Genomic DNA, 27,656 nt, shown 5'->3' with positions numbered 1-27,656 from the left:
TCCATTAAAACGCTTTTTGTCTGCACCCGCTTCCCCTGGCGGCCCACCCAACCCCAGCCTCCCCTGTCCATCCTCCTCCTCCTCCTCTGCCTCCGGAAAGCCGTGTGGCAAATTGTGGCTCCGCTGTTGAATCACAATGAAGGGGGGGGGGGGTAAAAAAAAAAAAAAAAAAAAAAAAAAATGGGGTGGGGGAATATTGAGGGCACAGTGAACTTAAGCAATTAAATTAAAAAGTTATTAACTCCGGAATGAGGGACTCTGCGACTCTCTTTCCAAGTCACTGCCTGCAGCCAGAGGCTTTGACAGTTCAAGGAAAAACACGCTGGGACGGGAGGCGCAGGAGGAGGAGAAAGCTGCGAGACAGCGCGACTGTGTGTTCCAGTGTGTTCGTGTGTGATAGGGAGGAAGACACAAGAGGGATTTGGGAGGCGCAGGTTGTCACACCTAAAGCAGAATCTTCCTCCGGAGCGCTGTTTGACACCTCCGCGCAGCGACTTGCTCTCTGTTTCGCGACCAGATTCCGACTCGTCGCGCTTGTCCCGGGCTGGCCGCAGCCCACTCTCCCGGGGTCGGCGTCGCCGTGGCATTGTGAGCCAAAAAAAAAAACCATCCCAGGCACTGAGAATCAAAGTTAATTAAGCTTCTGCTGCGCTTTGCACAAATAGTAAGTAATGGGCTGCCTGCTAATTAACCCTTAGAAACTGCTTCCTTTCACTGCAGTAAGTGATATTTGGAGCCATGTCTACTTCTCTCTTCACAATTAGCGCCGTCCCACGGAGCATAACTAATGACTCCTTCACATGATAATGGCTTCATACAGTATGATGAATGGAGCCGAGCGGTTGTTTTGGTGGGGCACGGGCCTGAAATGCTAACGGCGCGTTAAATACGTTAGCGCTGAGTGTTTGTGTATGTGTGTGTGTATTGCCGTGCCAGAAATATGCCATTTTCAGGACCCTCGCTTCCAACCTGGAGGGTGGAGTGGGGACGTTTGTTCAAAGCGAGAGGCCTCACATTTCCTCACAACTTTACCATTAATTCCATGTTTTCACTGCAATGCCTGTAAATTTCCACGTGATAAATAATTGGCACATTAGCATTATTTGATTATCATTTTTTTTAGCAAAATTAGGAACCCAGGAAATGTGCTGGAATGCATCACTTCACTTGTGTTCATTTGTGTGTAATTAGTTTTGCCCAGCACTGGCATACGGGGGATGTCGATGATTTCCCCGGTGTGGCGGTGGGTTGTTGGGCCGGTGGGCCGGACCATGAGAAAAGAGAAAAGGAAAGGGGGGGGGGGGGGGGGGAGAAAAGGGCCTGTTGCACCTGTGGCTTGTCAATCACGCTGTTATAACGGCGCTTGACAGCTTACGTAGGGGATTGAGAGTTAGCGCTTCCTGGGAAGATGGAGCGTTGAAAACAAGGGCAAAATCGCAAAGGTGGTGTTGAAAAGCTCAGGGGTTTACAAAAGAAATCCCTCGAGGAATTTGCAGAAACCAGTTTAAAAAAAAAAAACGACAGTTACGACCATCTGGTGGTGGTTCGGGACCGAGTTTAGCCATGTAGCCAGCACTGACAGCAGCAGCATTAGCAGTGGTGAGCCTCGTGGAACCAGTCAAATAATGATGGTAAATTGTGATTGGTGGAACTTGGTGATGCTTTCGGCGAAAATGTTCATTAGGCTAACGTTAAGTTAATGCCGCCAAGTGTATGGGTTGGAGTTGGGGTTTAAGTTTAAGGTTAGGCCTTGCGGAGAGATTTAAGGTGAACTTGTTGTTGTTGTTGTTGTTGTTGTTGTTGTCGTCAGTGATTCCCATGCAGCAGTCTGTTCTTTCACCAAACCAAAGCCAGAGACATTAGACCTCGTTTTAACCGAGGCTTCAGGGTGTTGGAACTCGTATTTCGGCGTGTACTCTCACCTCAGGACTTCTATTGTCTCCCACCCACATATACATATGGTTGAGATTACTAAAGTGGAGATTCATTTGGAAGGTCAGTGGAAGTCGGTGTAAAGAGTTTAAAGGTCAGACTTCAGGATGTCCACGATGAAATGGTCAGTGCATTCAAACGTTAACGATCAAAGGTTCCCGCTTGTCCTGTGTGTATTGATCGTAGAGGGGGAACACTCAATACACATATATTTTTCAACTTTGGACATGAACTATATTTCACGTTTAAAGTTGATTTAAAAAAAAAAACAAAACAAACAAACCCAACAACACACACACAGAAAAGCAGCTCTTCTTCTTCTTCTTCTTCCCAGACTCGAGCTCCTGTGTTCTGTGTTGTCCTGATAGAGACATTAACGTGTTTTCCCATTGAGGTGTTTTCTATTGATTGAAATAGATTGGGTATTCACACCTTTTTTTCCTTTCTTGTTTTTTGGTCACACCTCGAACATGTATTTCTCAACCTCTCTGCCTCTCACTTCATCCCATGATAAGTTACCTCGCAGAGTAGAAGTACTCCCTCCTCCCCCTACCCCCCCCCCCCCCGCCAAAACCCCAAACTCATAAACTATGAATGGAAGCGTAGCCAAGTCCACTCGGTGTAAGACAAAATGAAGAATTCCGTTCATTTTTTTTTTTTCATTTTTTTTTTCCCATGCAGTGCATCAGGGTCATTCAATATTGTCCAATTCCCATTACACACAGAGCTGTGTCAAGTCGGAGAAAAAGTCGATAAGGTTCGGGGGCCCGGGCGAGGCAGCCGGCTCTGCTCAATTCCGCGGCATTGTACTCACGGCTACCATAAAAACAGAGGGTCTGTCGGCGGCTCCTCTGCGTTCCGCTGTTGCTCTCATGTTAGTGTTCAGTTTTCCAGCGACATCTGCGCAGACTGGCTTTTGGTGTGTGACTGCGCCGAAAGCAGTTGTTTGGATTTGGAGCTGATCGTCACGGCTGCACCTCTGCAGGTGTCCCTGTGTGAGAGCTCTTATAGCCACCGTCCTGCTTGTTGTCAGTCTTTGCTTTCGATTCATTCTAAAGATTTGAAAAAATAAAAAATAAAAAATTCACAACTTCCAAAGAAAAGGCTGATTGTTTTCAGGACTTTAAATTACAGCCTGTCAAAATGCAATAGCGAGACTTGAGACATGAAACATCAGTGGCCCTGCGGCTGCATGGCAAGGTCAGGACGTCCTACTGGCCGTTCTGGTACTGCACCACACGCCGCAGCCTTCTGAGCTGACGACACCAACGCAAACCGTGCCACTGTGAAGCCCAGTAGTCCTGCTGCCGCCACGCAAGCAAAGGGTTAAACCAATCAGGAACACGTGTTACCCATTAGCACCAGATGTTCCAATGAGGGGTCGCGACCTCCGAACACCCCGGAGGTATGTCTCCTGAGGCTGCAGGCATGTGGCATCGTGCAGGTGGTCCAATATCCCCGAGACCTTCTTCCATCAAAAGCAATGGACGGGGGTGGGGGGGGTGGGGGGGAGTGGGGGGGAGATCACCAGATCACCAGAAAAACACTGTCCCAGAGCTGTTGGATTTAAAATACAAGTCAAGTTGACTGTTTATCAGAGCGGAAACACATTATGATGCTCGAAACCACACAGTCAGTTGCTCTGCTCAGGTCTTAAAGATATCTGTTTAACAATATACATTTTATAGTTGTTGTTGTTGTTGTTGTTGTCCTTCAACAAAACTTTTTGATCGTTACACGGCTCATTTGTCCTCACGGTGGGAAAGGTACAGGTGCAAAAAATACATAAATAAGAAAATAATAAAACGTAACAGGTCACGGAGGACAAAGGCAGCGAGATAAACATGCAAAACAGGCCGTGTGCCCAGTAGAGGCAGTAACAACGGGGTTTGTTTGGTTCTTTTTTTTTTATGATTATTATTACAGGAGACAACCTTTTTTCTTCTTCTTCTTCTTCTTCTTCTTCTTCACTTTTTTTTTTTTTTCACTTTTTATTTTCTTTTTCAGCAAAACAACGTCGGTTCATCGTGAAGTCAGAGCGTCCCACTCTGCCTCGGGCTATCCATTGGCAGAATAATCCATCCCTGCTTTGACTGCATTTTAATAGCAACACTTTTCCATCAGAGCTCCCTCAGAGATCTCCCAGTGATGAATTATCCTCTCATTGTTTTGTGACGCAAGGCAAATAGCTGTTTGTTTGCGGGGTCTCGTAGATATACGTGCGCGGGTGCGCGTGCGCGCGTGTGTGTGTGTGTGTGTGTGTGTGTGTGTGTGCAAAGACCCACGTTGTTGTTGTTGTTGTTGTTGTTGTTGAGCGGCCTGCTTCTCTCCGTTACTCTTTACGTTTGTGTTTGTAAATAGTTTGTTTACAGCGCGTTCAAACACGCCAATAATTGGCATTTTGGAGCTGCACTTGGATCTAATTGGTTTATTTCCAAGGTGCTCCGAGGATGCCTTATCAGTATGTCAGTGCGCCGCGCTCTCTCGTTAGCTCGTTCGCTTGCAGCGACTCCCTCAGACGGTTTCCCAAAACATATCGGGGGGCCTGTGCAGACTAAACCGCCGTCCTGCTTTGCGTTCCGGCGCAATTTAATGTTTAGACAGTGGACATGTACCGCCTGAGGAAAAAACGTGAATGAATAAACTCATCATGTTGTCTGTCTGAGGCGCATCCGTTCCGATGTCTCCCCCTCCCCCATTCCCCCCCCCCCATCCTTTCCCCACCACAGAGCCCACATGGGAGAAGCCTGAAAAGTAAAGCATTACAGGTGTTTATGTATACATATATATATATATATATATATACATATATATATATATATTGTATATATACACATACACATTGGAAAGTCTCGCAGTCACAGTCAAGAAAGTTTCTCCCCGGCTATTTGTTTAAAAGTTGTTTTTGCTCACTGCAAAGACGTTTCCGTTAGTTCTCCCTCTTCCCCGACTTTTATCTCCTTTTGCGTTTTTTTTGTTTTGTTCTTTTTTTGACTTACAGTTTTCTTTCTCCCCACCTCCTGTGTTTTTTTTTGTTGTTTTTTTTTTTTTTTAGCGCCACCTTCTCGCTGTTGCTCCGCCGGAGGAGCTTAAATCATATCAGAAGCGGGGTGCTTTCGCCTCACTCCATCCATAACACTGCAGCGGAGCTGCACTACTGTCAGTTTTATTCACTTTCTTGGAAAAGGGATTTTTTTTTTTTTTTTTTTTTTTTGCCGCCCTTCTCAGCCTGTATTTTTCTCTCTCTCTCTCTCTCTCTCTCTCTCTCTCTCTCTCTCTCTTTCTAACATCCACTGAATTTCCTCCACCATCCTCATTATTTCCCATTACATCTCTCCTCTCCCCCGGCCGCCACACCACCAACCTTCACCTTTCCTCCAGGCGCAAACCCCTCATTCCAACCTCTTCTCTCCTTTGCCGTCAACTTTCGCCACCTCCGCCGTTGCTTCCTTCCCTGAAAGCCTCATTTTTCCTCCTCTTCTCCCACTTTCTTCACAAACCTCCAGGATTGGCATCGCCACCTGCCGCTTCCGTAGGTAGGTGACCTTGCACGGCGTCCTCCGACATCATCCCTCTCACCCGTCTCTCCTTCAGGAATGGGTGACCGCCACCGACCTGCTCATCTCGCTGGACAGACTCAACACTTTCGGAGACGAGTTGTTCAAAGAGCCCAAGGTGTTGCGCTCCTACTTTTACGCCATCTCTGACCTCTCCGTGGGCGGCAGGTAAGAAGACACTCGCCGGCTCCCAGTTCACGTTGAACTCTGTCCTTGAGGAGAGTGCAGAAGCACTTCAGGTGGAAAAAAAAAACAAGATTGCCTCTGCTAAAGAACCTCCAGCTGCTATAGCTGCCTTCGAGCTAACGCGAACCTCCATCCTCTACGTAACACACTTATATAACTCGCTTGATTTCGTCTGCATCGGTGTGTCACATTCCAACGAGAAGCCCCCAGCGCTGACTGTAACCGCTCCGGACGCGGCGCCGCGCGGCTCCACCAAGCATGCGCTTGTGTATTTTCTGAATTCCCAGCCGTGGCCGCACGCTGCGCGTTGCTCAGATCGCGCCGACGCGTCATTTTTTTGTCACCAAGCTGCGGCGGGGGACGGATTGCGGGAGTCGCAGGGACGACACAAAGAATCAGCGTCCGGAGAGCTGAAGTGCGCCACCGGTGGCCAGACGGCGAAACGTTCAACCGCTCGCTGGCGCATTCGAGAGACGAAGACGGACAAAAACTCGGAAGAAAATTAGCCTGTGAAGGACTCGCAGTGGAGTCCTGACGGATCAGAACATGACATGGAGACGAGCCTCGATACTAACGGGCTGTTGCCAAACGAGCCCTGGTGGAAACACAGAGGTGAGAGTGGGTAGCGGAATTCATGTCCTTTATCGAGCAGTTTTCATTAAAAAAAAAAATCATTTGTTAACGGCGAGGAAAAACCATCCGGCCTGTCTTGAATATTTCATTTTTTATTTCAACCCATGAAGTATTTTGGTAGCCTGGCCTCACACGGGTGCTATTTGCTTGATTGCCATTCTAATTGAAAAAAAAAAACGTCCCACGCAAACGCAGTTTGACGACTCGGACTTAAATTACGAAGCAAGACAAGCAATCTTGTAGCCATTTGCGAAAAGCTAATAGGAGCGGCCGTCGCCCCGCTCGGGCCCCGCCGTCGCCGTCAGGGCCGAATTGGAGGGGCGAGGCGGTCCGCCGATACCACGCACTCCTCCCGCCTTGTTATTCAAGCTAATGAGATGCGACGCGGCGGCGAGGACCTGGCTGCGGACAGGAGCGGACCATTAGCCGCTTCAGATGAAGCCTTCGGAGCCACTCGGAATTTGATCTGACACCTGTCATAAACGCTCAGGATCACCACGAGGGCGTGACAAATTAGCCTTGCGACGCCAGCGCGCCGCCGGGCCCGCTCCGCTTCCTGTGGGTATTTTTGTTTTATTTATTTTTTTCCCCTGCCACGTTGCCTTTCCACCTCAGCGCCGAACTCCGACCCCTCGCGAGCGGTTCCCGAGATCTGGCTCGGCTAAATCCACGCCCCCCCCACCCCGCGGGGGATTCATTAAAATGCTCGAATGACTCGAATCAAATGAAAAATGACCGCTCAACTCATAACGTATTCAGTTAGAATAATCGCCGGAGAAATGCGATACGTGTACGCCGCTCGACGAGTTACACGGAGGTGGACGTCTCGGCGAGAGAGAGAGACACACGGAGAGAGGGAGCGAGTGGGTCCGGGCCTCGGGCGAGAGGACGGCCCGACCGGGGACAGCTGGCCAAATCTGACGAGTCCCCGCGCGCCCGTCGACACTGCCAGGGAAATTATTATTATTTTTTTTAAAGTAGCCGCGGCAAGGCGTAGCGCGCTCGGCCGCTTCAGAGGGGAAAAACAGATGCCACCAAGAGGAAATTGGCAGACGCTAGTTTCTTTTTTCGAGGGGGGGGGGGGTGGACCTCATAAATCTTCCCTCATCGCCTCAGCAATCACTTACCTGAGTGAGAAAGTTTAAACGGCACCACGCCTTTGTTTCAAAAAATCGTGTCGGCGCTGAGTGCTCGTTGTTACCATGGAAGCAATGATGATTTCCTAGGAGTAAAACTGTGAGGAAGAGGAAGTGACAACTCCTTAGACGGTAATGGCCGGATGGTATCAAAGATTCGTAAGGAAGTGACGTCGGAAGAGATGGAGGGTCCGAGTAGCCCAGGCTCCACTGCAAGCAAGAATCCAATAAAATACGGTTAGGTTCAGCATTGGGGTCCGAGTCACGGTTAGGATCAGAGTTCAAGTTACGGTACCGGTCAAGAATACAGTTTTGGAGGCTAAGGATGTTACATAGGGTAAAATCATTGCCTTTCTCTATCAATGTTAGCCACCCTCGAGACTTTCTTAGAATCAACGTCACTTCCTTACGAATCTTTGATACCATCTAGCCATTACCTCCTAACACTGGAAAGCCCTTCTGCCCCCCCCCCCACCCGTCCCCGTCCCCCCTCCACCCCAGTCTTCCTTCTAATGTGTCAAAATGCCAGCCATAAAAAAAAAAAAAAAAACAGTCAGCAAGAGCCACTCAGCCACTCTAAAAATCACAAAAACGCCAAAAACCGGAGGAATAATATTGGATTTGGCGAGAGGATTTGGGAAATTTATGTGATGCATTTTACAAATTACCTGTGATCTGTCCAGCACAGCCAACGACGCTTTCCAGTCTTGTGGAATACGTCCAATGCCAGCTGTGCCACGGCGGCCGCCAGTTCCTGCGCTTCCTGTTTGAAACCTCCACCTATTGTTCATTCCAGTCACGCCATTGCCGCCGTCTCTCCGTTGAAATCGGCACTTGACGGAAAACCGCCAACTCTCAGACGATCTGCTTCGCCCCGAGACCGAAAGCCAGCGGCAGACCCTTTTCAATGTTGTTTCCTCAACCCGTCAGATGCAAGTGCAACGGCCACGCCAGCGAGTGCTCGGAGGGCGAGGACGGGAGACTGGCGTGCGTCTGCCAGCACAACACGGCTGGAGAGGACTGCCAGCGGTGTGGAGCCTTCTACCGGGACCGGCCGTGGGCCAGGGCCACGTGGGACTCGGCCCACGAGTGTTTGAGTGAGTACGGTCGCCTTCCGGGTCCGCTGTCAACAGACCCGCAGTGTGCAGCCTGGCGCGAATGGAAATCCAAAGTCCTGCGGGGGTGAGGAGTTCAAGCGACGAGTCAAATCAATTGGGGAGGGGGGGGGGGGGGGGACGCGGCGTCAACGTCCGATAGATCGGAGGAATTCGATTTTTCTCACCCCGCATCGTTGAACTCTTTGCTGCATGAGCGGCGCGTGCCGCAAACGCCGGAGGTTGACGCGATGCCATCGAAAGGTGGCGAAGTCCCGGGGAACTTTGGACTTCTGGCCTGAACAGGTCTGAGCGCGGCCCTGCACGGGCCCAGCTCCAGCTCCGTCTCGCTGGTTTTGCTCTCCTTGCGGCGCTCAAATATGTTGTTTGTTTTTGTTCTTTTTTTTTCGCTTTTTTTCTTCTTTTTTTTTTTTTACAGCAAATTCAATTAAGCGACGGGCTCCTTTTAATTACTTCTTGTTCTTGGTTTGCGAGCAGATGGCGCCGGCAGATAAACTGCTGCAAGCCTGGCGTAATCATTGCAGTGCGACGCGCTTAATATTAGATGGATTTTGTAAGCATAATAACCTCATGACGGCCCGAATATTTAGCTCTTGTGTTGAAAAACTACTTTGACAAGATCCTCGAAGGATAGTTTTGTGCGCGGGGGGGTGACGGCCCTCCATAAAAACGTGTCTAAATATAACATTAATGATGGAATATGGCTGTGGAAGAGTGGTGGGCGGGTCAACCAGGTATCGGGGTCAAGCTCGTCTGTTGTGGTGGCGTAGTGAGTTGAATTAGCAGATAGGGGGCAGCATTCGCTGAGGTTCTTGTTCTGCAGCTTGAAGCAGAGGGGGTGGGGGGGGGGGGGATCAGACCATAATCTGAGTTATTATTAAAATGATTATAATATTTATCATCTCAGTCGTACTTTAATAGGTAAAAATATTGATATTGGTGTCAACGATGCTCGTTCCCGAATTATTTGCCATTAGATTGTTAATTGCACTCTTATTCAGCCTTATAGCCCTTAGATGGATAGATAGATAGATAGATAGATAGATAGAAATCTCTCTGGTATCACACTCCATAGAATCAATGGGAAAACGTTGTCTCTTAGAATTTAGCCAGATTGATGAACTGGATTTATGGAGCAGTTCAAGTCCGAACATCAATATTTTCCGTCGTGTTCGTCCGCCGCGCCGTGCTGCAGCTTTGCAAGCGGCGTCCACACACTGTGACTCAGCCGGTGCAGCAGCAGCAGCAGCAGCAGCAGCAGCAGCAGCAGCAGCAGCAGCAGCAGCAGCGGGTTGGAGGACAGATGTCTCCGTTCTGACAAACACAGGGCCGAGCTCTCAGAGGTCTGAAGGTCTGACGCACTCTCAGGCTTGAGAGGGCCGAGACTCTTTTGTCAGAGCCAATGTCACGATTCGGGGAACGGGCGGCGGTGCCATTTGCAGCGCGGCGGCGCCAGCCAGGGAATCATTTGGGTTCTGCTGCGAAAATAAGGTGAAAGGGATGGGGTGGCATTTCAGAGAGAGAGAGAGAGAGAGAGAGAGAGAGAGAGAGAGAGAGAGAGAGAGAGAGAGAGCACAGTGGCGCTTGAACAGAATAGAGAAGCAGGAATTGCATTGATTTGCGGGGTATGTGTGCACTGTAGAGTGTTTGCTCATGCTTTTACTTGTATGAGGGAGAAGACAGGGAATCTTTTTTTTTCTTTTTTTTTTTTCAAATAAATCGTTGCAATAAAACACTTTATATCTAGAAATATACAAAACACATTCTCACCCGTGTCAGTAAACAGGCCCGCCGCGCAGGACCGCTTTTTGGAAATGGAAAACGCTGCCGTTTTCTTTGCTGTCATCTTTATTTTATTTTATTTTTTTTTTCATCCGGGAAAAACTAAAGCTCGAGTTTCCTGCTGGCTCCTGTTGGACCTTCCACGTGTTTGCAAGGGGACGAACACGAGGCAGAAACGAGGCGGTCAGAGGGAGCAACCAGGCGGCTGTCGGGAGGTCAAAGGGCAGATTTTCACAACAGTGTGTTTTCACACAGACTTAAAAAAAAAAAAGAAAAAAAAAAACTCTAGCTAGCTATAAAAAGAAGTAAAGGTTGAGAGTTTTCCCATTTCTGGCTGAGAGTGACTGGACTTTATTCCTTCCAAAGCTATACATGTATATCAAAGCAGTCTTTGCACTCCTCTGACCAACTTTGTATTTTTCATTGGAAATGAAATAATGTTGTAATAATAGCGTCCGAATATCCAAACAGTCTTTAGAGGGTGTTATCGGTTGGCCAGATAGAGTTATGAGAGCCATTTATGAAAGCCTGGGAAAAAGAGCAAATAAAAACTGAGACAGTCATATATATATATATACATACATATATATATATGTATACATATATATATATATATATATATATACATATATATATATATATATATACATATATATATATATATATATATATATATACATATATATATATGTATACATATATATATATATATATATATATATATATTTATAGTGCATTAATGCCAAAGAGAAGCAGCAGGTTAGTAAAATAAAACAAAAACATTTTTGCAGCGTCGGCTACAGTCGTTCTGCTGTGAGAAAGACATATGGGAGGGCAATTACGGCGACTATTTACTGCGGCTGCAGCTAAAGGCCGGCGGTCTCAAACAAATGAGGCAAAAAATGTCAAGTGCCTCTTTCGGGCTGCGTGATGAGAAATAATGTGTAAGCAAGGGAGGGGAGAGAGAGAAAACAACAGGGTCAAGGCCGCCTGACGCTCCGAAGTGAAGCCGCCGACCCAAACAGTCGGACGGCAGCTGAGAGTCGACACAAAGGAGAGGAAACGGGGAGCGAGAGGCGGCTCTTAAACTCCATAATTTGTGTCTTTTTCGTCTCTTTAAATTTCTCTCCTCTCCGTCTTCCTCGCTCCCCCCCCCCCCCCCCCCCCCCCCCCTGCACCGCATGCCGGGAATGCGACCGCGGGGGGAATTTTTCAAACGTGTTACTCAGATTTGTTGTTATCGCCGGCGTTTTTGAATAATTAACTGGCGGGGCTTACATCACAAACGCCGAGATCCTGCAAGATCCAATTATGGGGGTTGGCCTCAAACGTGCGCATGTTGCGCAAACGAGCGTGGACGCGCCGTCGCATTTCTCAAAAGTCTTCCTCACGTCCGGAGGAAGGGAACGGCGGCTGCGGCTGCGGGTCTGCGGCAGAGTGGAACTTGTTGTTGGAGCTGTTGACCCTGGAAGGAGTGCCGGTGTGCAGTGTCATCCAGTCGCTCTTGGTGCTCGCCCAGTTCCAATCCGTCGCCTCTGGGCACAAATTGGAAAAGTATCCTCTCGATCACTGTTTTTCCAACTTCTGCGTCGCGGCAAACCAGTGTGAAAAAAATTATGAAATTTCACTTTATTAGTCTGAAAAAAAATAAATAAATAACAATCCATCGTGGAGAGACTGTGCTTTAAAAAGGAACATGGGCATATTTTCCTCCCTCAATTACTCCAAGGATATCAGCTACGTGCATGTAAATAGGTTTCACGCTGAGTGAGTATAAATAAATGAAGAGGCTACATTGTCATTGTTTGGCGACAAAGTATCATTTTATAATATTGTTGGTTGGTGGTGCGCTTTGGGATTTTTTTTTTTTTTTTTTTTCAGTGTAAAAAAAAAAATGAGCCGTGGCTCGAAAACGGTTGGAAAACACTGCTCTTGATTTGGGAAGTCGTCGCTAGCTTGCGGCATTTTTTTTTTTTTTTTTTTGCGTCTTTTTTATACGAATAGAGTAGCAAAGTTGTGGACATTTCCGAGCGCTACTCCAGCTGATTAGCGAAACGCCGGAAAAGAGGCAGCGATCGTTGGATTAGCACATTAGCTGCGGTTGGACTGTAGCAGCAGGCGGCTAATAGAAACAGCATTTATTTATTTATTAATTTATTTATTTATTTATTTATTTATTTCCTCCCTCCCACTTCAACCACGTCACCTTGTTCATCTGCCTGCTCTTTGCTTGCTTTTGTCTCCCTGAACTGAGGAGGAATATACTCATTTTCCCACGCGTGCTCCCCGCTCCCCCCCCCACTCCTCCCCCTAACGCCCCGCCCTCGCCGTGTCTCGCGAGCCAAATAATTTACCGCGCGGAACATCTTGCTGCGGGTCTCCGCCGCTCTCGTCGTTTGTTTGATGTTGTCATCAGCGCTGCGCCGGAGGGTCTTCCAGCTGCGAGCGTCTTTAAATCCTTTTGTGCCTCTGATTTAAGGCTGAGGCCTGTTTTTCGGCAAGTGCGATCCTTTCCTCCTTCAGACGTGTTTAAAAGAAAAAGGAGGGGGGGAGGCGGGGGGGAAACACTCATCATCCCATATCCTCCCGCTGCAGATGCTATTGTGGGAAGAAAAAAAAAAAAAAAAGAAATTTGCACATTAAAGTCCCTTCCAACTGTGGCAATTCAAAGAGATTTATCAGCCGGGGCCTCGCTTTGACAATCATTTTGTTTGGCGAAAGAATGGAAAGTTAGCAGATACGGCGGCACTCCGGGCACAAGCCCCCAAATCTGTTTAATCTCTGTTATGTTCTCTTTCTCTGCGTGGCGCAGCAGGTGTACCGGGGGGGGGGGGGGAACACAACTATTTCCTCTCGGCTTGCAGGCTCACACTGAGCCAAACGCTCAGATCCCGGTCGCGGTGTTTGATACGTAGCAGCGGAGTGATTTAGGAGCGCAGTGCGTGTGTAGATCTAATGGCCCGGAACGACTTTGTCAAGACGACGTACGGGATGCATGGCACATGATATAAACACAATGAGAAAAAAAAAATCTATTTGGTTGTGGAATAACATTGTCCTATTTGTGCTATCAGGGTTTGTATTATACTGTATGGCCACTAGAGGGCTCTGAATCTTGTGCCCCCCCCGGGCGGGGGCCTTTAAAGGACAAAGTATGGTGTGTGCCTCCCCCCCCCATAATGATCATGATAATTGTCCTTTGAAAAGATTTCACATTAAAATTAAGTGTTTATTTGGGACTTTACGGTCCATCGTCCGAAATTATGAAACTTTACAACTGTGGCAACTGTTCATAAAACTGTGTGACTTGTATAGGAAAAGCTGAAAAAATGTTCTACAGAACCCCAAAAGTGAAAAAAAGCAAGAATATTGAGATACAATATGAAAGATAAAAATAAAAAAAAAACACTATCAAGGAAAGGCTTTAAAAAAAAACGCCCCCACAAAAGAAATATTAGTCAAATAACGAAATATATTTTCAAAATTATTTGTACAACATTCCTCAATGTTTAAATGTTATTGTTTTTCCTTTATGAAATGTTTCCAGTCCCTTTCCAGCCTTCTTCTGTCCATCCATTCTTCTGACTGGGGGGGAGAATAATACACTCCTCTTTATATACCTCCTGAGGCCGCATTGGGCTTTTTTTTTTTTTTCCCCCGGTTGGCGCCTTAAACAAAAACTTCCTCCCCCTGTCCAAAAATATAAATTGCCACCTGTCAACATCCTTCCACTTAATTTCATTCTGAGTCCTTTCTGCCTGGGCTGTTACATCGCCCCGGCGTTTTTCTCGAGCGCACTCAGTGGAAGGGGAGTCTGGCGGGGTGCGGCGCGCTAGCTTAACCGCTCACAGGAAGTGGGCAGGAAATTGGAACAGACGGCCAGGGACTCGAGCGCTGGGCCTCATCAATAGACGCTTAATGGACGTGGATGTAGTACCTTTCCTCATCACCATGGGGACAACCAAAGCCTGTAATTAGCACATGGCCACACGCGGTCTGGGCTGCCTATGATATCAATATATATTGATGTAAACAGTAACATCTGATACGTCTCGTTAAATTAGACAGTTTAGACGTGCAGGCTTTTGTAATTTGCAGCAATTACGGGGTAAAGAGAGCCGAGGAGCCTTGGAAACGTCCGCTGGTTGGCATATTCAGTGTATGTGCTCCAAGTGTTTGTGCGATGTGAGACCCACGGAGGTAATTAAATAGCTGGAGACGGCGCGGAGACGAGCCTCGGGCCCGTTACACGGCAACTGACGAAGGTCGGGGTTGGATGGAAAGATAAGAGAGAGAAAATTCGCGAAGACGCGAACCATCTTAAGTCCGAGGTGCACGACTCTCGTCGAGGGGGAAAATATGTATGCAGGGCGTTCATGCCTCCAGTTGTTCTTTTAAACGCCTGCGCATTAATGCAGTGATGTGTAAAATTGCGCTCTGGTAGACTCGAGTGAGTCGCAATCCTCCCGTGTGAATCTTGGAGTTATGAATGTGCCAACGTCTCAGGAATGAGAGTCTGACTGACTTCTGCAAATATCAATCAACGTTTGTGGACGCAGGAGTAATGCAGCAGGGAGAAACGGCTAATAGCATATATAAAATATGCAACATTGGTCGCTATTAAATTGAAAGGCGTCATAGAAAAAAAAGAAAAAAAAAAAAAAAAAAAAAAAAAAAGAAGCAGAAGCTGCAAATCGATACACAGCGCAGTGGAGCGTGAGCCTGGGGTCCTTGCAAGACTCTCTTATCACTGCCGGTGCTCTATTGTCCCGGCTGCTCCGGACATCTCATTTTTCCACCAAATTAGATGTAAAAATGAGTAATTACTTTGCCCGCGGCGATCACGGTGCTCCCGCCCCCCCTCTCCGCGTCGCATTCCAAAACAGAGGTGAGAAATTATTCTTTTAAAGGGCAGGAGACAATGAGACGGCGAACCGCCCCCCCCCCCCCCCCGCCAGAGAGGCCGACCTTGTTTAGCCTGGAGAGCGCGGGTGATGATTTTCACAAAGAGGAGCCGAGGTGCCATTTCTCTGAGTTACTGTGATAAAATGTTCCTGACTTTCTGTTTCAAAGAGATAATTCACCCTATAAAAGCTGCCAGACACGAGTCGCAGAAGGGCCCTGGACGATTTTCAAAATAAAATGCCACAATTTTTTTTTTTTTTTCGTAGCGGTAGCTCTAGAGTGGTGGCGTGTAAAATGCATTGTCAAATAAAAGATTAACTCTGCAAAGTAGCCCAGAAGAATAATTAAAGACATGAGTTTTTGTTTTAAAGATTAAAGATTTCCAGAAACACACCGGGCCAGGTACTGTATATACTGCAATACTGTGCGTTCCAGCAAGCTTCCAGTCTGCGGCTTTGCGATTTCAGGAAACGTCTTTGACTTTTCGGACGCTTTCGGCGTCTTCATTCCTCTGAGGACTCTTCGGCTCATCATTGTGGGTCTCGGGGGGCGGGGGGGGGTCAGTGGCACTCAGTGACCCGGTCTGAGGGGGGTCACTCTCAGCCCGAGAACGACTCCACTCCTCCCCTCCGGCTTCCCCGCTGCGTTAGATCTTTCCAGCGACTTTCCTCAACAACAACAACAACAACAACAACAACAACAACAAGGGAAAGAAACCCTGTTTACAAGCAGGTGTTTCATTGGAGACCTCTCCTTGTCATGGACAGTCACGGCGCTGTGTTTAACAGTTATGGGCCGAGGTATCAAAGGAGACTCGTGTTTTTTTTGTTTTGTTGAGAGAGTCGTCACTCTGTGGGTCAAAAAAACCAGAGACGCGCACCGGCCCGCCGTGCACTTTAACGCGACGTAGACTTTCACTTTCAAGAGGAAAACACACCTTTTTAATCTCTGCCAGTGTCACGACGGCCGAGCCGATCGAAGAGAGTCCGACTCGATATCGCTCGTCTTTTATCTCAGCCCCCTTGTTCTGACGGGTCCCGCTCTCTTTCCTCACATCCACCCCCCCCCCCCCCCCCTCGCCTCCCCCAACACCCCCCACCCACTTCAGGTTCTGTTGCTTCCCCCATCCCATCGTCTCCCTCCGTCTCCGATTCCTGAGTCGGCACTTCTCGCGCGTCCTTGTGTCGCTAAGTGTGACACTCTTTTTTTTTTTTTTTTTTTTTTTTTTCGTTCGCTCATATTTTTCCACCGTCCTCACAAGGCTCATTGATTTGGATCCCAGTGTCTATTTTTACTGCCTGCTTCTGTCCCGACCTAGTTGCTTCATTAAACTGTGTGAACTTTTTTTTAATTTATTTATTTATTTAGTTATTTATTTATTTTTGTTAAGCCCGCGCAGCAGGTCGACCAAAATCCTCAGTGTGGTTGTGTTCTTGCCGGCGGCTGCAAACAAAGGGCTAAAAATTTAGCCGAGTTTTGTTTTTTGTCTTGAGTAAAGTTCTGGCTTAACAAGGCACATTGAGAAGCGTTCCAAAAGGCCGACGATTCCTCCTGCGGGCTTTCGGTCCCAGCTGTCAGAACTGCGGCGGCCTGTGATGGACGCTTGGATCGAATGTGCCCCTTGTTAGCGGCGACGCTAGCTAGCGTTCGGTTTCCCCAAAACCGCTGCGAGGAACGAACTGAAAGAACCTCTGCGGTGACGCCGTTCTCGGGGGGGTTTTTATTTAGCGCAAGCGCTGACCAGTTTATTATTTATTTGTTTTTTCAAACACAAAAGAAACATTTTCTAATCTTGCTGTGGACTCATTAAGTCGTCACAATTTCACGGCGCGACGTTTACCCGGAGCTGCGCCAAACAGACCTTTTTATTAAATCTTTTTTTTTTTTTTTTTTTTTTTTAAGCAGCATTTTCCAGGTTCGTGCCGAGCGCGCTTTCGGCTATAACCTTTATCTCTGACAGTGAGGTGAGCACCTGAGAGACTCCCTGTCAATGAGAGGCGATAATCAGGCGGTTATTGCCACCTCAGCCGAGAGCTGGGGTTCATAATAAAATGGGCTATTTCACCTAAATCCCCCCCTCAGGGTGGCTGCTGAACTATGGAGGGATCCGACACCAGAGCTGCGATGCTGCGCTATCAGCTGAGTAATTTGCTCTTGTATAAACATGAATTACTGTTATCTAAGTGCCCCCTGACAGCCGATTGGCTCCTCATTAGGCCTCTGTGAAATGAGATTAGCAACGAGCCTCTAAATTATGTTTCAAACACGGAACACATAATCTCTCGCACATATACCCCCCCCCCCCCCCCCTCACCCCTCACCACCCCGCCCTCGTCTGTCTCTTCCCTGCGGCTCGCTTCCTTTTTTTTTTTTATTTCCTACCCTTCTCCGCTTCTTCCAGGTTGTTTCGTCCGGTGCTTCACGTTTGACTTTACCTGATCTTGTCCTTCTTCTTCTCCTTCTTTTTTTTTTTGCCCCCCCACCTCCCCCTCCCCAACGATCCGCAGAGTGCAACTGCAGCGGGAGGTCAGACAGCTGCGTCTTTGACGTGGAGCAGTACCGCAGCACCGGCAGCGGGGGGCACTGCGTGAACTGCAGAGACAACACGGACGGGCCCCACTGTGAGCGCTGCAGGGCCGACCACTACAGGAGGTCTGCCGAGGAGCCCTGCCTGCCCTGCAACTGCAACGTCAACGGTAATCCGCAGATTAGAGGGCCCGGAAATTCACTTTTTATTCTGATGAGCATGTGTTTTTAAACTCTTTTTTGTAACTAATGAAAAGTGCTATTATTACCATTATTGTTTTCCTTGACTGGGGAAATCAATTAGTGGCTCAATTAGTTTGTTTGTTTGGCAAGATGACACATTCAGCTACAGACACAAATAGGGACTAATAGGATTAATTTGTGCAAAATTTAAAGACCCACTTGCTAAAAAGAAAAAGAATGGCATAACATTGTCTGTTTTGGTTAGAAAGGGTCAATTGGATTTAATTACTTTAGTTTGTTAATTCACAAAACAAACAAAAAAACAAAAAAGAATTCAACTTGTAAAGAGGCAGCTGTAGGAAGCCACCAAGTTTGGACAGCAGTTAATATTAGAAAGATGCGAGATCGAGATAATAAAGCACGCGAGTGGCTGGAAAGGAAGGTCGGCATGCAGTCAGGTCGATGGGTGTGTGGGTGGGATGGATGACGGTGGAGGACAAGAGAGGTCAGGATTCATTGACAGAGTTTCTAATGAGGATCTGCATGAAAAAAGATGAATGGAGCTCCCGGACTCAGAAAGCGGGCCAACGCAAAAGTGCCAATAAACCTGGGTTTTGTCATTTGGCCAGCAGGGAGCCACCACAAACGGTTGCAAAAACGCTAAAAAAAAAAAAAAAGAGCGCTGCAATTAAATCCCAGCCTTTACAAACTGGTTCAAATTGGTGCACGCCCAAATACTGAGGCTTCTGATTGGAAAACGAAGAGGGAAGTCAAGATGGCGCTGTCCCTGTAACCATCCTCTTTGCTTCGGAACGGACATTCGCTTTAACCAACGGGTGACATCACTAGAACTCCACCCACCTCCCTTTACAGTCAATAGAATCATTTTTACTTAAAAAACAAATCCAGTACGGTGCTGAAGCTAATGTGGCAGTAACAGTTTGGCAATTATATTTTCCAGCCACTGGATGCTGCTAAATCTCTCACAGTGGGCCTTTAAATCATAATTAACACAGCCTTGTCCTTATGTTCCGCACGTCTCTGTCCGCAGCCGGCCTCACCGGCGCCCCCTGAGTGACCATTAGAGACGTCCTAAATTTCCCCGTCGTGGGACGAATAAAGGTTTATCTTATCTTATGATTGTCTTTACTGAGCCACCCCGATGCCGTTAACCCACCGGACCTTTGCGATGGAGGGACTCGGGGGAGGGGGGGGTCATTAAATAAAAAAAGAAAAAAAAAGAAAAACTGGAAGTGCCGCCACGGGGCGAGGGGGCCGTTAAATGTCCGTACCACTTCATTAAGCCGCGATGACGACGGTGAATGACTAAAGGGGAAGAAACGGACAAACAAACAAACAAACAAACAAATAATAACCAAGCGCACCTGCCGTATGTTTCCTCAGCGTGTGCGGAGCTCGAGGAGTCCATCTCATCGATAAACAATTAGGGCGGCTCCAGCGAGCTTCCGTCTCGCTAATGTCCGCACCGCTGTTGTACTTTTTCCCCTTCATTAAATTAAACGACCCCCTCCCCCCCCCCGAATGCGCGCCTCGCTGCAGAGCAAATATCATCCGCGGGTGTTCCCCCCCACCACCCCCCCCCTCCCCCTACCCCCCCACGCTGCCAGTAAGCTGATGTTTCTTTAACCCTTGTCCCCTTCTCTCGCTCGTGCACTTTGCGTCCCCTGGGCTTTTCTCTCTCTCTCTCTCTCTCTCTCTCTCTCTCTCTCTCTCTCTCTCTCTCTCTCTCACTCTCTCTCTCTTGCTTTCTCGCTCAATTTCCCCTCCCTCTCCGCCAGGCTCGGTGAGTCTGCAGTGCGACGTGGAGGGAAGATGCGAGTGCCGAAGTGGCGTGACGGGGGACAAGTGTGACGCGTGTCAGGCCGGATTTCACTCTCTCGGCCCCGGCGGCTGCAGGTGAGCAGCGAGGCGATGGGGGGTGGGGGTGTGGGGGTGTGTGGGGGGGGGATAAAATGCAAGTAAACAGACGCACGGAGACACATTGGCGACAGCAAGTGACAAAGCAAGCGGCGATAAAATCAACGAGGCCATTTGGCTTTGAAATGCCTTTGAAGGAGAGAAGGGGGCGGGGCGGGGGGGGGGGTGATGAACAGGTGAAACGGACCTCATAAATCTTTCCTGTGTGGCAGATAAACCATCGAACACACCCCCCCCCCGCAGCAGGAATTTATCAGTGACGCAAGCAGCTGTAAACAAGAGGATTCTCATTTTCTCGCGACTTGCTTATCAGCCGATGGCCTGCAGTGGCAGGCATGAGTAACCGACCAGCAACACATGCAGGACCCCGCAGGGAGGAAAGAGTAAAAAATAATAATAATAATAATAATAATGATAATAATAATAATCATAATTTTGAATAATTAATAATTTGCAAACATTATCAGACAGTGTGCATCTGCGGTTGTCCAGCCAGCCTGAACTGTGCGATTCCTCGTGTAACATCGGGATCATCAGCAAACACCGCAGGCCAGCGGGTGGGTCACCGGGTGGGTGGGTCACCAGGTGGGTCACCAGGTGGGTCACCAGGTGGGTGGGTCACCGGGTGGGTCACCGGTATTATCTCAAAGTGGCGTCTCGCCATAACATCACCGAGACGCCTCTTCACGTTAGCTACTCGATGTTATCGATGGTATTGGCAAACGTCTAAGAGAGGGGATTGGATGTGCAGCCACATTAAATGTAGTGAAGTGGTTTTAAAGTAGAGGCACCAATCTGGATGATTGAATCAATCAATCAATCAATCAATCAATCAATCAATCAATCAATCCAACAACAAGACCAATCATATGACCTGTGTATATCTTTTTTGCCAGAGGTTTTGCAGAATTTATCACACACACGCACACACACGCACACACACACACACACACACACACACACACACCTCTGCACACAGTGCAGCTCACTCTTGTATTCTGATGTGATGATCTCAGAGTGTTCAGAGGTTCAGAGCACTCGGGTCCTGCTGTTGGCATCCTTTTGCAATCGCTTTCTCGCACCTTGCCTGGCACTCAGCTTCAGCGACCTGGAACGGTTCAATAAAAAACTGATTTCCAAAGCAAAACTGTGGCTTTGTTGGTTTTGTGAGCTGCCATGGCGGACGGGAAGGTCGGCGGCCACACATTCTGGCTCCTCGGCTCTCTGAGGGCTTCGACGGCGTCATTGTCGTCCGCGTACCCTCGGAAATCGCGGGGAACGAGCTCAGCCGCTCCTGTCTCAGCCCAGTCGGTCGGTCGCGCTGACCCACCGCCGAACACTCAGCCCGAGGCCGAAACGCGTCACGAGCCACCGACTCCCCCCCCGGGACGCAGCCGAGGCCACTGAGAAGCGAGAGTGTTTTTTTTCTCCTCCTTTTCGTATTTATATTCACCAAGTGTTGTTCCGCTAGCTCGTGTCCCGACTCCCTCCCTCCCTCCCTACCCTCCCCCCCTCCCTCCCTACCCGCCCTCCCCGGCAACGCACACGCCGACGGAATGCTGAGCGGCCCGGCCGCCGCCGAACCGAATATCAATGATTGTTTGATGTTGTTGTTATTAGTCTGGCGAGTCTCACCGAGTGCGGACACTGCGAGTCGGCGATAGCAGCCGCGCTGTTTAGCCTCCGATGGAGGTGCTCGGGGGGGTCGACCTTGTTGCGCACCGCCTCAATCAGCGCGTAGCCGCGCGATAACGGGGGTGGGGGTGGAGGTGGGGGGTGGGGGGGGGGAATGAGCGCTTGTGTCGCCACGAGGAGCCGGCGGAGGAAATATTACACGGCAAATATTTGCCGTACGTTAACGAGACGAATCTAAATGCTAATTTGGCTCCACGTGTCGCCGATGAGAAGGGAAATAAGTGAGTACGTTTCCACGCCTGTGATTAAAAGGAAGCAGACGGCTTTTGTTTTTCGGTGGGTTATTTTATTTTGGGTTTTTTTAACGTTTTTTTTTTTTTTACGGCTGTTTTTTAATTTCCCCCAACAAACCATCGGGAGCGTCAGAGCGGCGGGCAGATTTGGCCGGAGATCCGGGAGGATTTATGGAAAATCGTTAGCATTTTCACAAACCTTCGGGACCGACTTCCTCCTCATCGACCGCCTGGTCTCGGCGGCGACAAACTCGCGGATAATGGGGGGGTGGGGCGGGGGGGGGCCTTGGCAGAGGAGGACGACGGGTGAGAGCCGTTCCGACGGAGGAAAATTCCATTAACGCAAATATGAACGAGTGGCGCGGCGCGCACGTGCGCAAAGACAAACACGGGCACCGCATCCTGGCAGCGGGATCGGGCCGGGGAGCCGAGGTGTGAATTACACAGACCGCTGAAGCAGAAACTAGCGGGGACGGCGCGACTTTGGATAATTGAATTATTTGTAATGGGTCCTCGTTAGAATAAATAAGAAAAAAAAAAAAAAAAGTGGGGGTTCCGCGCCGCCGTCCTCCAACGAAAGTGATCGATCGCCGGCGGCGGTCGAACAAACAAAACCCCCCCAATATTTTTTCCGAATTTTTGCACGTTAAGTTGCAAGTGAATTGTTTTTTAACGAGAGTCGTGTGAGGAGAAGCTCTGACCAGCTGCTGGAGAGATGCAGGTAGGAGGACCCCTGACTGGTAACAGCCGCTGCTCCGCTGTCCCGGGGAGACGCCCCTCTGCTTTCAGGCCCGGCAGATGTGAATCCGACCGTCTGTGATTCTAAAAGAAACAACAAAAAAAAAAATCTGAGAAAAAACGTGCCTTTGTTTCTTTAAAAAAAAGAAAGAAAAAAAGAAAACAGAACAATACAGCCCAGTAACACAGTTTCCTCTCGTGTCTCCCATGTTCAGGCCGTGCGAGTGCGAGGCCAGCGGCAGCGTGGCGGACTGCTCCCCGCTGGACGGACGGTGTCACTGCAGGGCAAACGTGGAGGGGCAGAGCTGCAGCAGGTGAGGTCAGAGGTCAACCGAAGATGCCCTCTTTCGCTTCTTCTTTCGTCCTCTTTGAGTGCGAAATGCATAGTGCTGATGCAATTGTTGTCGCCGTTAGCATGCATGCTAATCTCTGCCACTTGAGGAGTTGCGTGCGTCACCAACCCCGTTTGAATGTTAAAGCGACCAGCTAGCCCTGTAATAACGCGGTTATTTTTGCGGCGCTCGTGCTAATGAAGCGCCTTGCTAGGCTCACAGCGACTTCCTGTGTTTGTAATTTATCTTTTCCTGGGCGCTTAGGCGCTAGCAATAGCGGTTTCCTGGTGTAGTCCCAAGTGAATTAGCCGCAAAAAAGTTTGTGCTGTAGCGTGGCAGGGAGGGTTTGCCACAATTCAGAAGCTGCCGAAAAGAACTTTGATCCATGCGAAACATTTGAGACTGCCACCAGAACCACGCAGGAAGCAGTTTTAACATTATTTATCTGCTGGTGTAAAACAAAAACCAGCGCAGTCCGCCACGGCTCAGCAGGGAGACGGTTTGTCAGACACCCGCGAGTGCAGCGGAGCGCTCAGAAGGAAAAGAGCGGCCTCCCCGCGACGAGCTCTGGGGTTTGTTGTCATTTGAACTATTTGGACAGACAGCATTCCTTTTCAGCGCATCAATAGATGATCTCTGCTGCTCCCAGTATGTTTCAATACAGGTTTTTTTTCGTTTTGGGTTTTGTTTTTTTTTCTTTATCGCTCCAGGAGGAGACAGGCCAGCACCGATAAACTCATCGGGACATTAGTAATGCACACAGCTCGGGGTCTCTAAGTATCGAATAAGTCTGCGCTGCTAGCATGTTGGCTTTTTTTTTTTCTTCGTTTTTTTGATTTCTCGGATCGTTGCGCAGGCTGCCTCCCCTGTGTAACGCGACTCGTGTCGCGAGTGCTTCCTTCGCCGTGTCCTCTGTCCCACCCATATGGCGGCGTCTGCAGGTCAGCGCTCAGGGTGTCATCCTCTCCCAGCGCGCACAGAAAAAAACCTCCGGAGTGTTTCAAAAATAAAAAAAAATGAAAAAATGGTATTGATTAGCCATGATGAGCCTTGCATGATGACAATTTTTTTTTTTTTTTTTTTTTTGTAACATTCTGGGAACTGTGTCTGTGTGTTGGCAAACAGGTGCAAGCCGGGCTTCTTCAACCTGCAGCCGGTCAACCCCGAGGGCTGCCAGCCTTGCTTCTGCCTCGGACACTCGCCGGCCTGCTCCTCTTCCAATCACTTCGCGGCCGTGGGCATCACTTCAGACTTCATGGAAGGTATCATCAGCGGCTCAATCACCGCGGCCGGATATCTGCATGATTGTTTGCTCCTCCAATCACCGCCAATCTTTCCATCGCAGTCATTTCTCCACCCGAAGCTCCCCGTTTGTTGCCTTGAAATAATTCTGAACCTGTTCATCAGACTTTTCAACAGCTCGAGAGAAAATGTGCGCACATGTGCGTGTGAAGGTTACGGTTCGGCCCCCGACTCGCATGTGCAAGACTGGAAATAAAGAGAAAGAAAATGCACATAAAGGGCCCTGCGTTTAAGATTGAGCGACATCTAGTGGGCGGAAAGCACATGACAAGCAAGAGATGCTGACGCTAATACAACAGTTTTCTGGCGTCCTGCCTGGCTGATTTCAAAATAAAATCACACAAATAAATACAATAAATACACTTTAGTTTTATGCGCACACACACACAATATATATATATATATATATATACACCCCCCAAAAAAAATCCACTTTTTTTTTCCCCCTCCGGCAGATCACGACGGCTGGGCGGGGGAGTTCTTCGGCGGGCGGGAGTTCCCCCTGCTGTGGAAGGAAGGCGAAGTCTACCTGCTGCCGCTCAGCGAGGAGGATATTGGCTTCTACAAAGCTCCAGGTGAGTCAGCGCAAATAATGGCCAGGATTCCCGCTCGTTCCTCTCCGCGACGGATCAGTACCCCCACGTTGGGGGGGAGGGAACAAAACAAGAGGGATGCGAGTCCCGGGAGGGAGGGGGGAGGGTTCATTTGGTATCATCACTGGCCGCTACGAGACGGTAAATCCTCTCCCGCTTGTCGCTCCTCATGCAAAAAAAAAAAGCCACCGCGTCCGTGTTCCCGTTGTTTCCCCGGTCAGATTTATCGGACTGTTTGGCAGCGGTTACCCGGACACGCTTTGCCTCCACTCCACTATCACAGCCATTAGAAGATAAGGGGACTAAGCCGGGCCTGGCCGTAGGACTCAGGAGGCCATTTCCATCAGGGCCGCCCCAGCAGCGGAGGCCCTGATGGAATTGGATGTCTCGGCCGCGCTGGAGAGGCAACAAAGTGAAAATTGGCTCAGTTTCCCGCCTCGCGGGCTCCGCCGCCGCTAAGCCGCTTCTCAGCCGCTTCTCAGCCGTCAAGACGCCGGGAGCCGGAGGGGGTCCTCGGCCAGAGGCGAGACAGGAGCAATCCCATTAGCGGCGCATCCTGCAAGGTTCCCTCAATGCGCGACAATCACACAGTGGGGGAGAGAGAGAGCGAGAGAGAGAGCGAGAGAGAGAGAGAGAGAGAGCGGCTCCATCCGGAGGCGTCTTCGCTCGGAAGGACCAATCCAAACACCCGGCTGCCTGGCTGGTCACTCATAACTCGCGGAATGTCATTGACGACTATTTCTAAGTTTATATGTTTGTGTGCTCATGCAAGTGCAGAGCATTATTGCATTAACGATGTAAATTGGTCGTTTCAAATGAATCGTAAATATAGACGGCTCATTCTTTTATTTATTCTTTTTGAAGATGCTTTTCTTCTTCTGTGGTAAGTCGTCGGTCCCGGTGGGGGGGGGCGCGCAGCGCACCGCAGTGCACCGCAGCGCAGATTAGCGGCCCCAGTGGCCGAGTGCGGCTTTGCGGCTTATCTGCCCCGCGCAGCGCCTGTTTATGTTGTTCCCCGGCATAATAAACACGCAAAATCTATGGCCGCTATTAATGATCTCATTTTCTCCCGCCTTCGTCTCTCTCTCTCTCGCTCTCTCTCTCTCCCTCTCTCTCTCTCTCCCTCTCTCTCTCTCTTGCTCTCTCCCTCCGTCACTTTCAAGATTAGACCGGCGTGACAGCGGCTTTGGAAGTGTCCGCGCGGAAATATTCAATAAAATAAACCCCCATCTCTCCCCCCCCCCCGCCCCCCCCCACACCCCCCACACACCACACCCCCACTGCTCGCTTTTACTTTTTAATTTGTTTTTTTTCTGTCACCCTCTAATGTACAAAAAAAAACAAAACACGCGCGCTCTCTTCTCTCTGCGGCCGTCAAATCCAGCGATAATTCTGAGTGACAACTCGGCTTCGACTCTTGTATGCAAACGCGTCTTCTGTGATTCCCGGCGAACGCAGCCCGGCCCTCCGCCTCGCCTCGGGGGCCCTTTCGGCTTGTCACCCGCCCGGGACGGGATTCAATCATCGCGGGCGCATTTTTTCAAATTGAATTAGCGGCGAGAGACGAGTGCTTGGGATCTAAGTGGCGGCGCTAAAAAGGGAAGAGAAAAAAAAAAAAAAACTAAATCAGAGGACGCCAAGACGGCGGGCGAGACATCGGTGACGGGATCTGTCAGCGGAGCCCGGCGGATTTTCTGTGGCCGGGAGGCAGTTTAGTTTTCTCAGCTCGGAGAAACAATTTGGCACAAACACCTTCTGGTCGTTTCCTCCGAGGACGCCGGAACAGCTTTTAATCGTGGTTTTTCCGGGGGGTGGGGGGGTGTTTCCCTCATCATCACCCGTCCATCTTTTCTCCTCCTCCTCCTCCTCCTCCTCTTTCAACTCTTCCTCCTCCTCCTCCTCTTTCAACTCTTCTTCCTCCTCCTCTTCCTCTGAAGCGAGTGCGTCGTCCTTCTCTTGATCCTGGACATCTGCTCGGCGGGTGACACAGGCCCCCCTCCTCCCTCCGGAGACTCGGGCAGGCCGGAAGAACAGTCGAGCACAGCTGCCAGGAACCGTTGCAGACAAAACACTCTAAGCAGCGGCTTTGACCCGCCTCCAAGCGGCGGCGACGGCGGCGGCGGCGGCGACTTGAACGTGCTGGACAGCGGCAACCTGCCCTCTTGGCACGAGCGCCTTTCGCGCCGAAGGGCGGACTCGATCCAACGCAAGTCCTCGCAACCATCTGTTGAGGGCCGAGCGCCGCCGACTCTTCCCTCTTCCCGCATGCACGGCGGTAGGCCAACCTGCTAAGCCTGAAGCGGCAGAGAGAGGGAGGCTGGAAGGAGAGACGAGGAGGAGGGGGGGCGGGGGGGGAGAGAGAGAAAGAAAAATACAGAGAGGCAGAACACAGAATTTTAATGGAAGGACGGCTGTTCCTGGGGTTCAGTCGAGGGGGATGAAGGCAGAGAGAGGGGGAGAAAGAGAGCAGAGATCCATGAGAGCAGCTCCGGGCGAGCTGTCACTTTGATTCAAACTGCAATTTCAGGTAAGAGCCTCACACAGCCTGAGTGCCGCCTGCGCCCGGGTCAGCCTCTATTGCAGCCCGGTGGCGTTGTTGTCGGGAAACATGCGGCGGGGAGTGAGGGGTAGAGGGAGGGGGCGCGCGCACACACACACACACACACACACACACACACACACACACACACAGGAGAGATGTTGCCAAGGGAAATGAGAGGCCCCCACGTAGAGCGACGGGGCGAGAGAACAAACACACTCAATAAAAGGCGGTGAGGAGGAAAGAGAGAGAGAGAGAGTAGGAGAGAGAGAGAGGGGGGCAGGAAAAGAAAAGAAAAAGTCAACCAACTCGGAAAGTAAAGTAGCACTCG

The 27,656-nt window shown here is 49.5% G+C and overlaps 1 protein-coding gene across 1 annotated transcript in view; it reads left to right on the top strand.

Annotated features, from left to right (window-relative positions):
- lamc3 (laminin, gamma 3) overlaps positions 1-27,656 on the top strand; it is an 88,522-nt gene that overhangs the window by 16,300 nt on the left and 44,566 nt on the right. Inside the window, exons 3-9 of the mRNA XM_076013920.1 lie at positions 5,527-5,657; positions 8,375-8,541; positions 17,754-17,942; positions 19,755-19,872; positions 22,775-22,873; positions 24,017-24,153; positions 24,649-24,768. Coding sequence (XP_075870035.1) covers positions 5,527-5,657; positions 8,375-8,541; positions 17,754-17,942; positions 19,755-19,872; positions 22,775-22,873; positions 24,017-24,153; positions 24,649-24,768 — 961 coding nt within the window. The remainder of the gene's footprint in view (positions 1-5,526; positions 5,658-8,374; positions 8,542-17,753; positions 17,943-19,754; positions 19,873-22,774; positions 22,874-24,016; positions 24,154-24,648; positions 24,769-27,656) is intronic.

This window comes from Nelusetta ayraudi, unplaced genomic scaffold, assembly GCF_046127955.1.
Source record: "Nelusetta ayraudi isolate G7.1 ecotype Tasmania unplaced genomic scaffold, CSIRO-AGI_Nayr_v1 ptg000160l, whole genome shotgun sequence".
NCBI lineage: Eukaryota > Metazoa > Chordata > Actinopteri > Tetraodontiformes > Monacanthidae > Nelusetta > Nelusetta ayraudi.
Note: the sequence above shows the minus strand (reverse complement) of the source record. Positions and strands in the feature narration are given on the sequence as shown.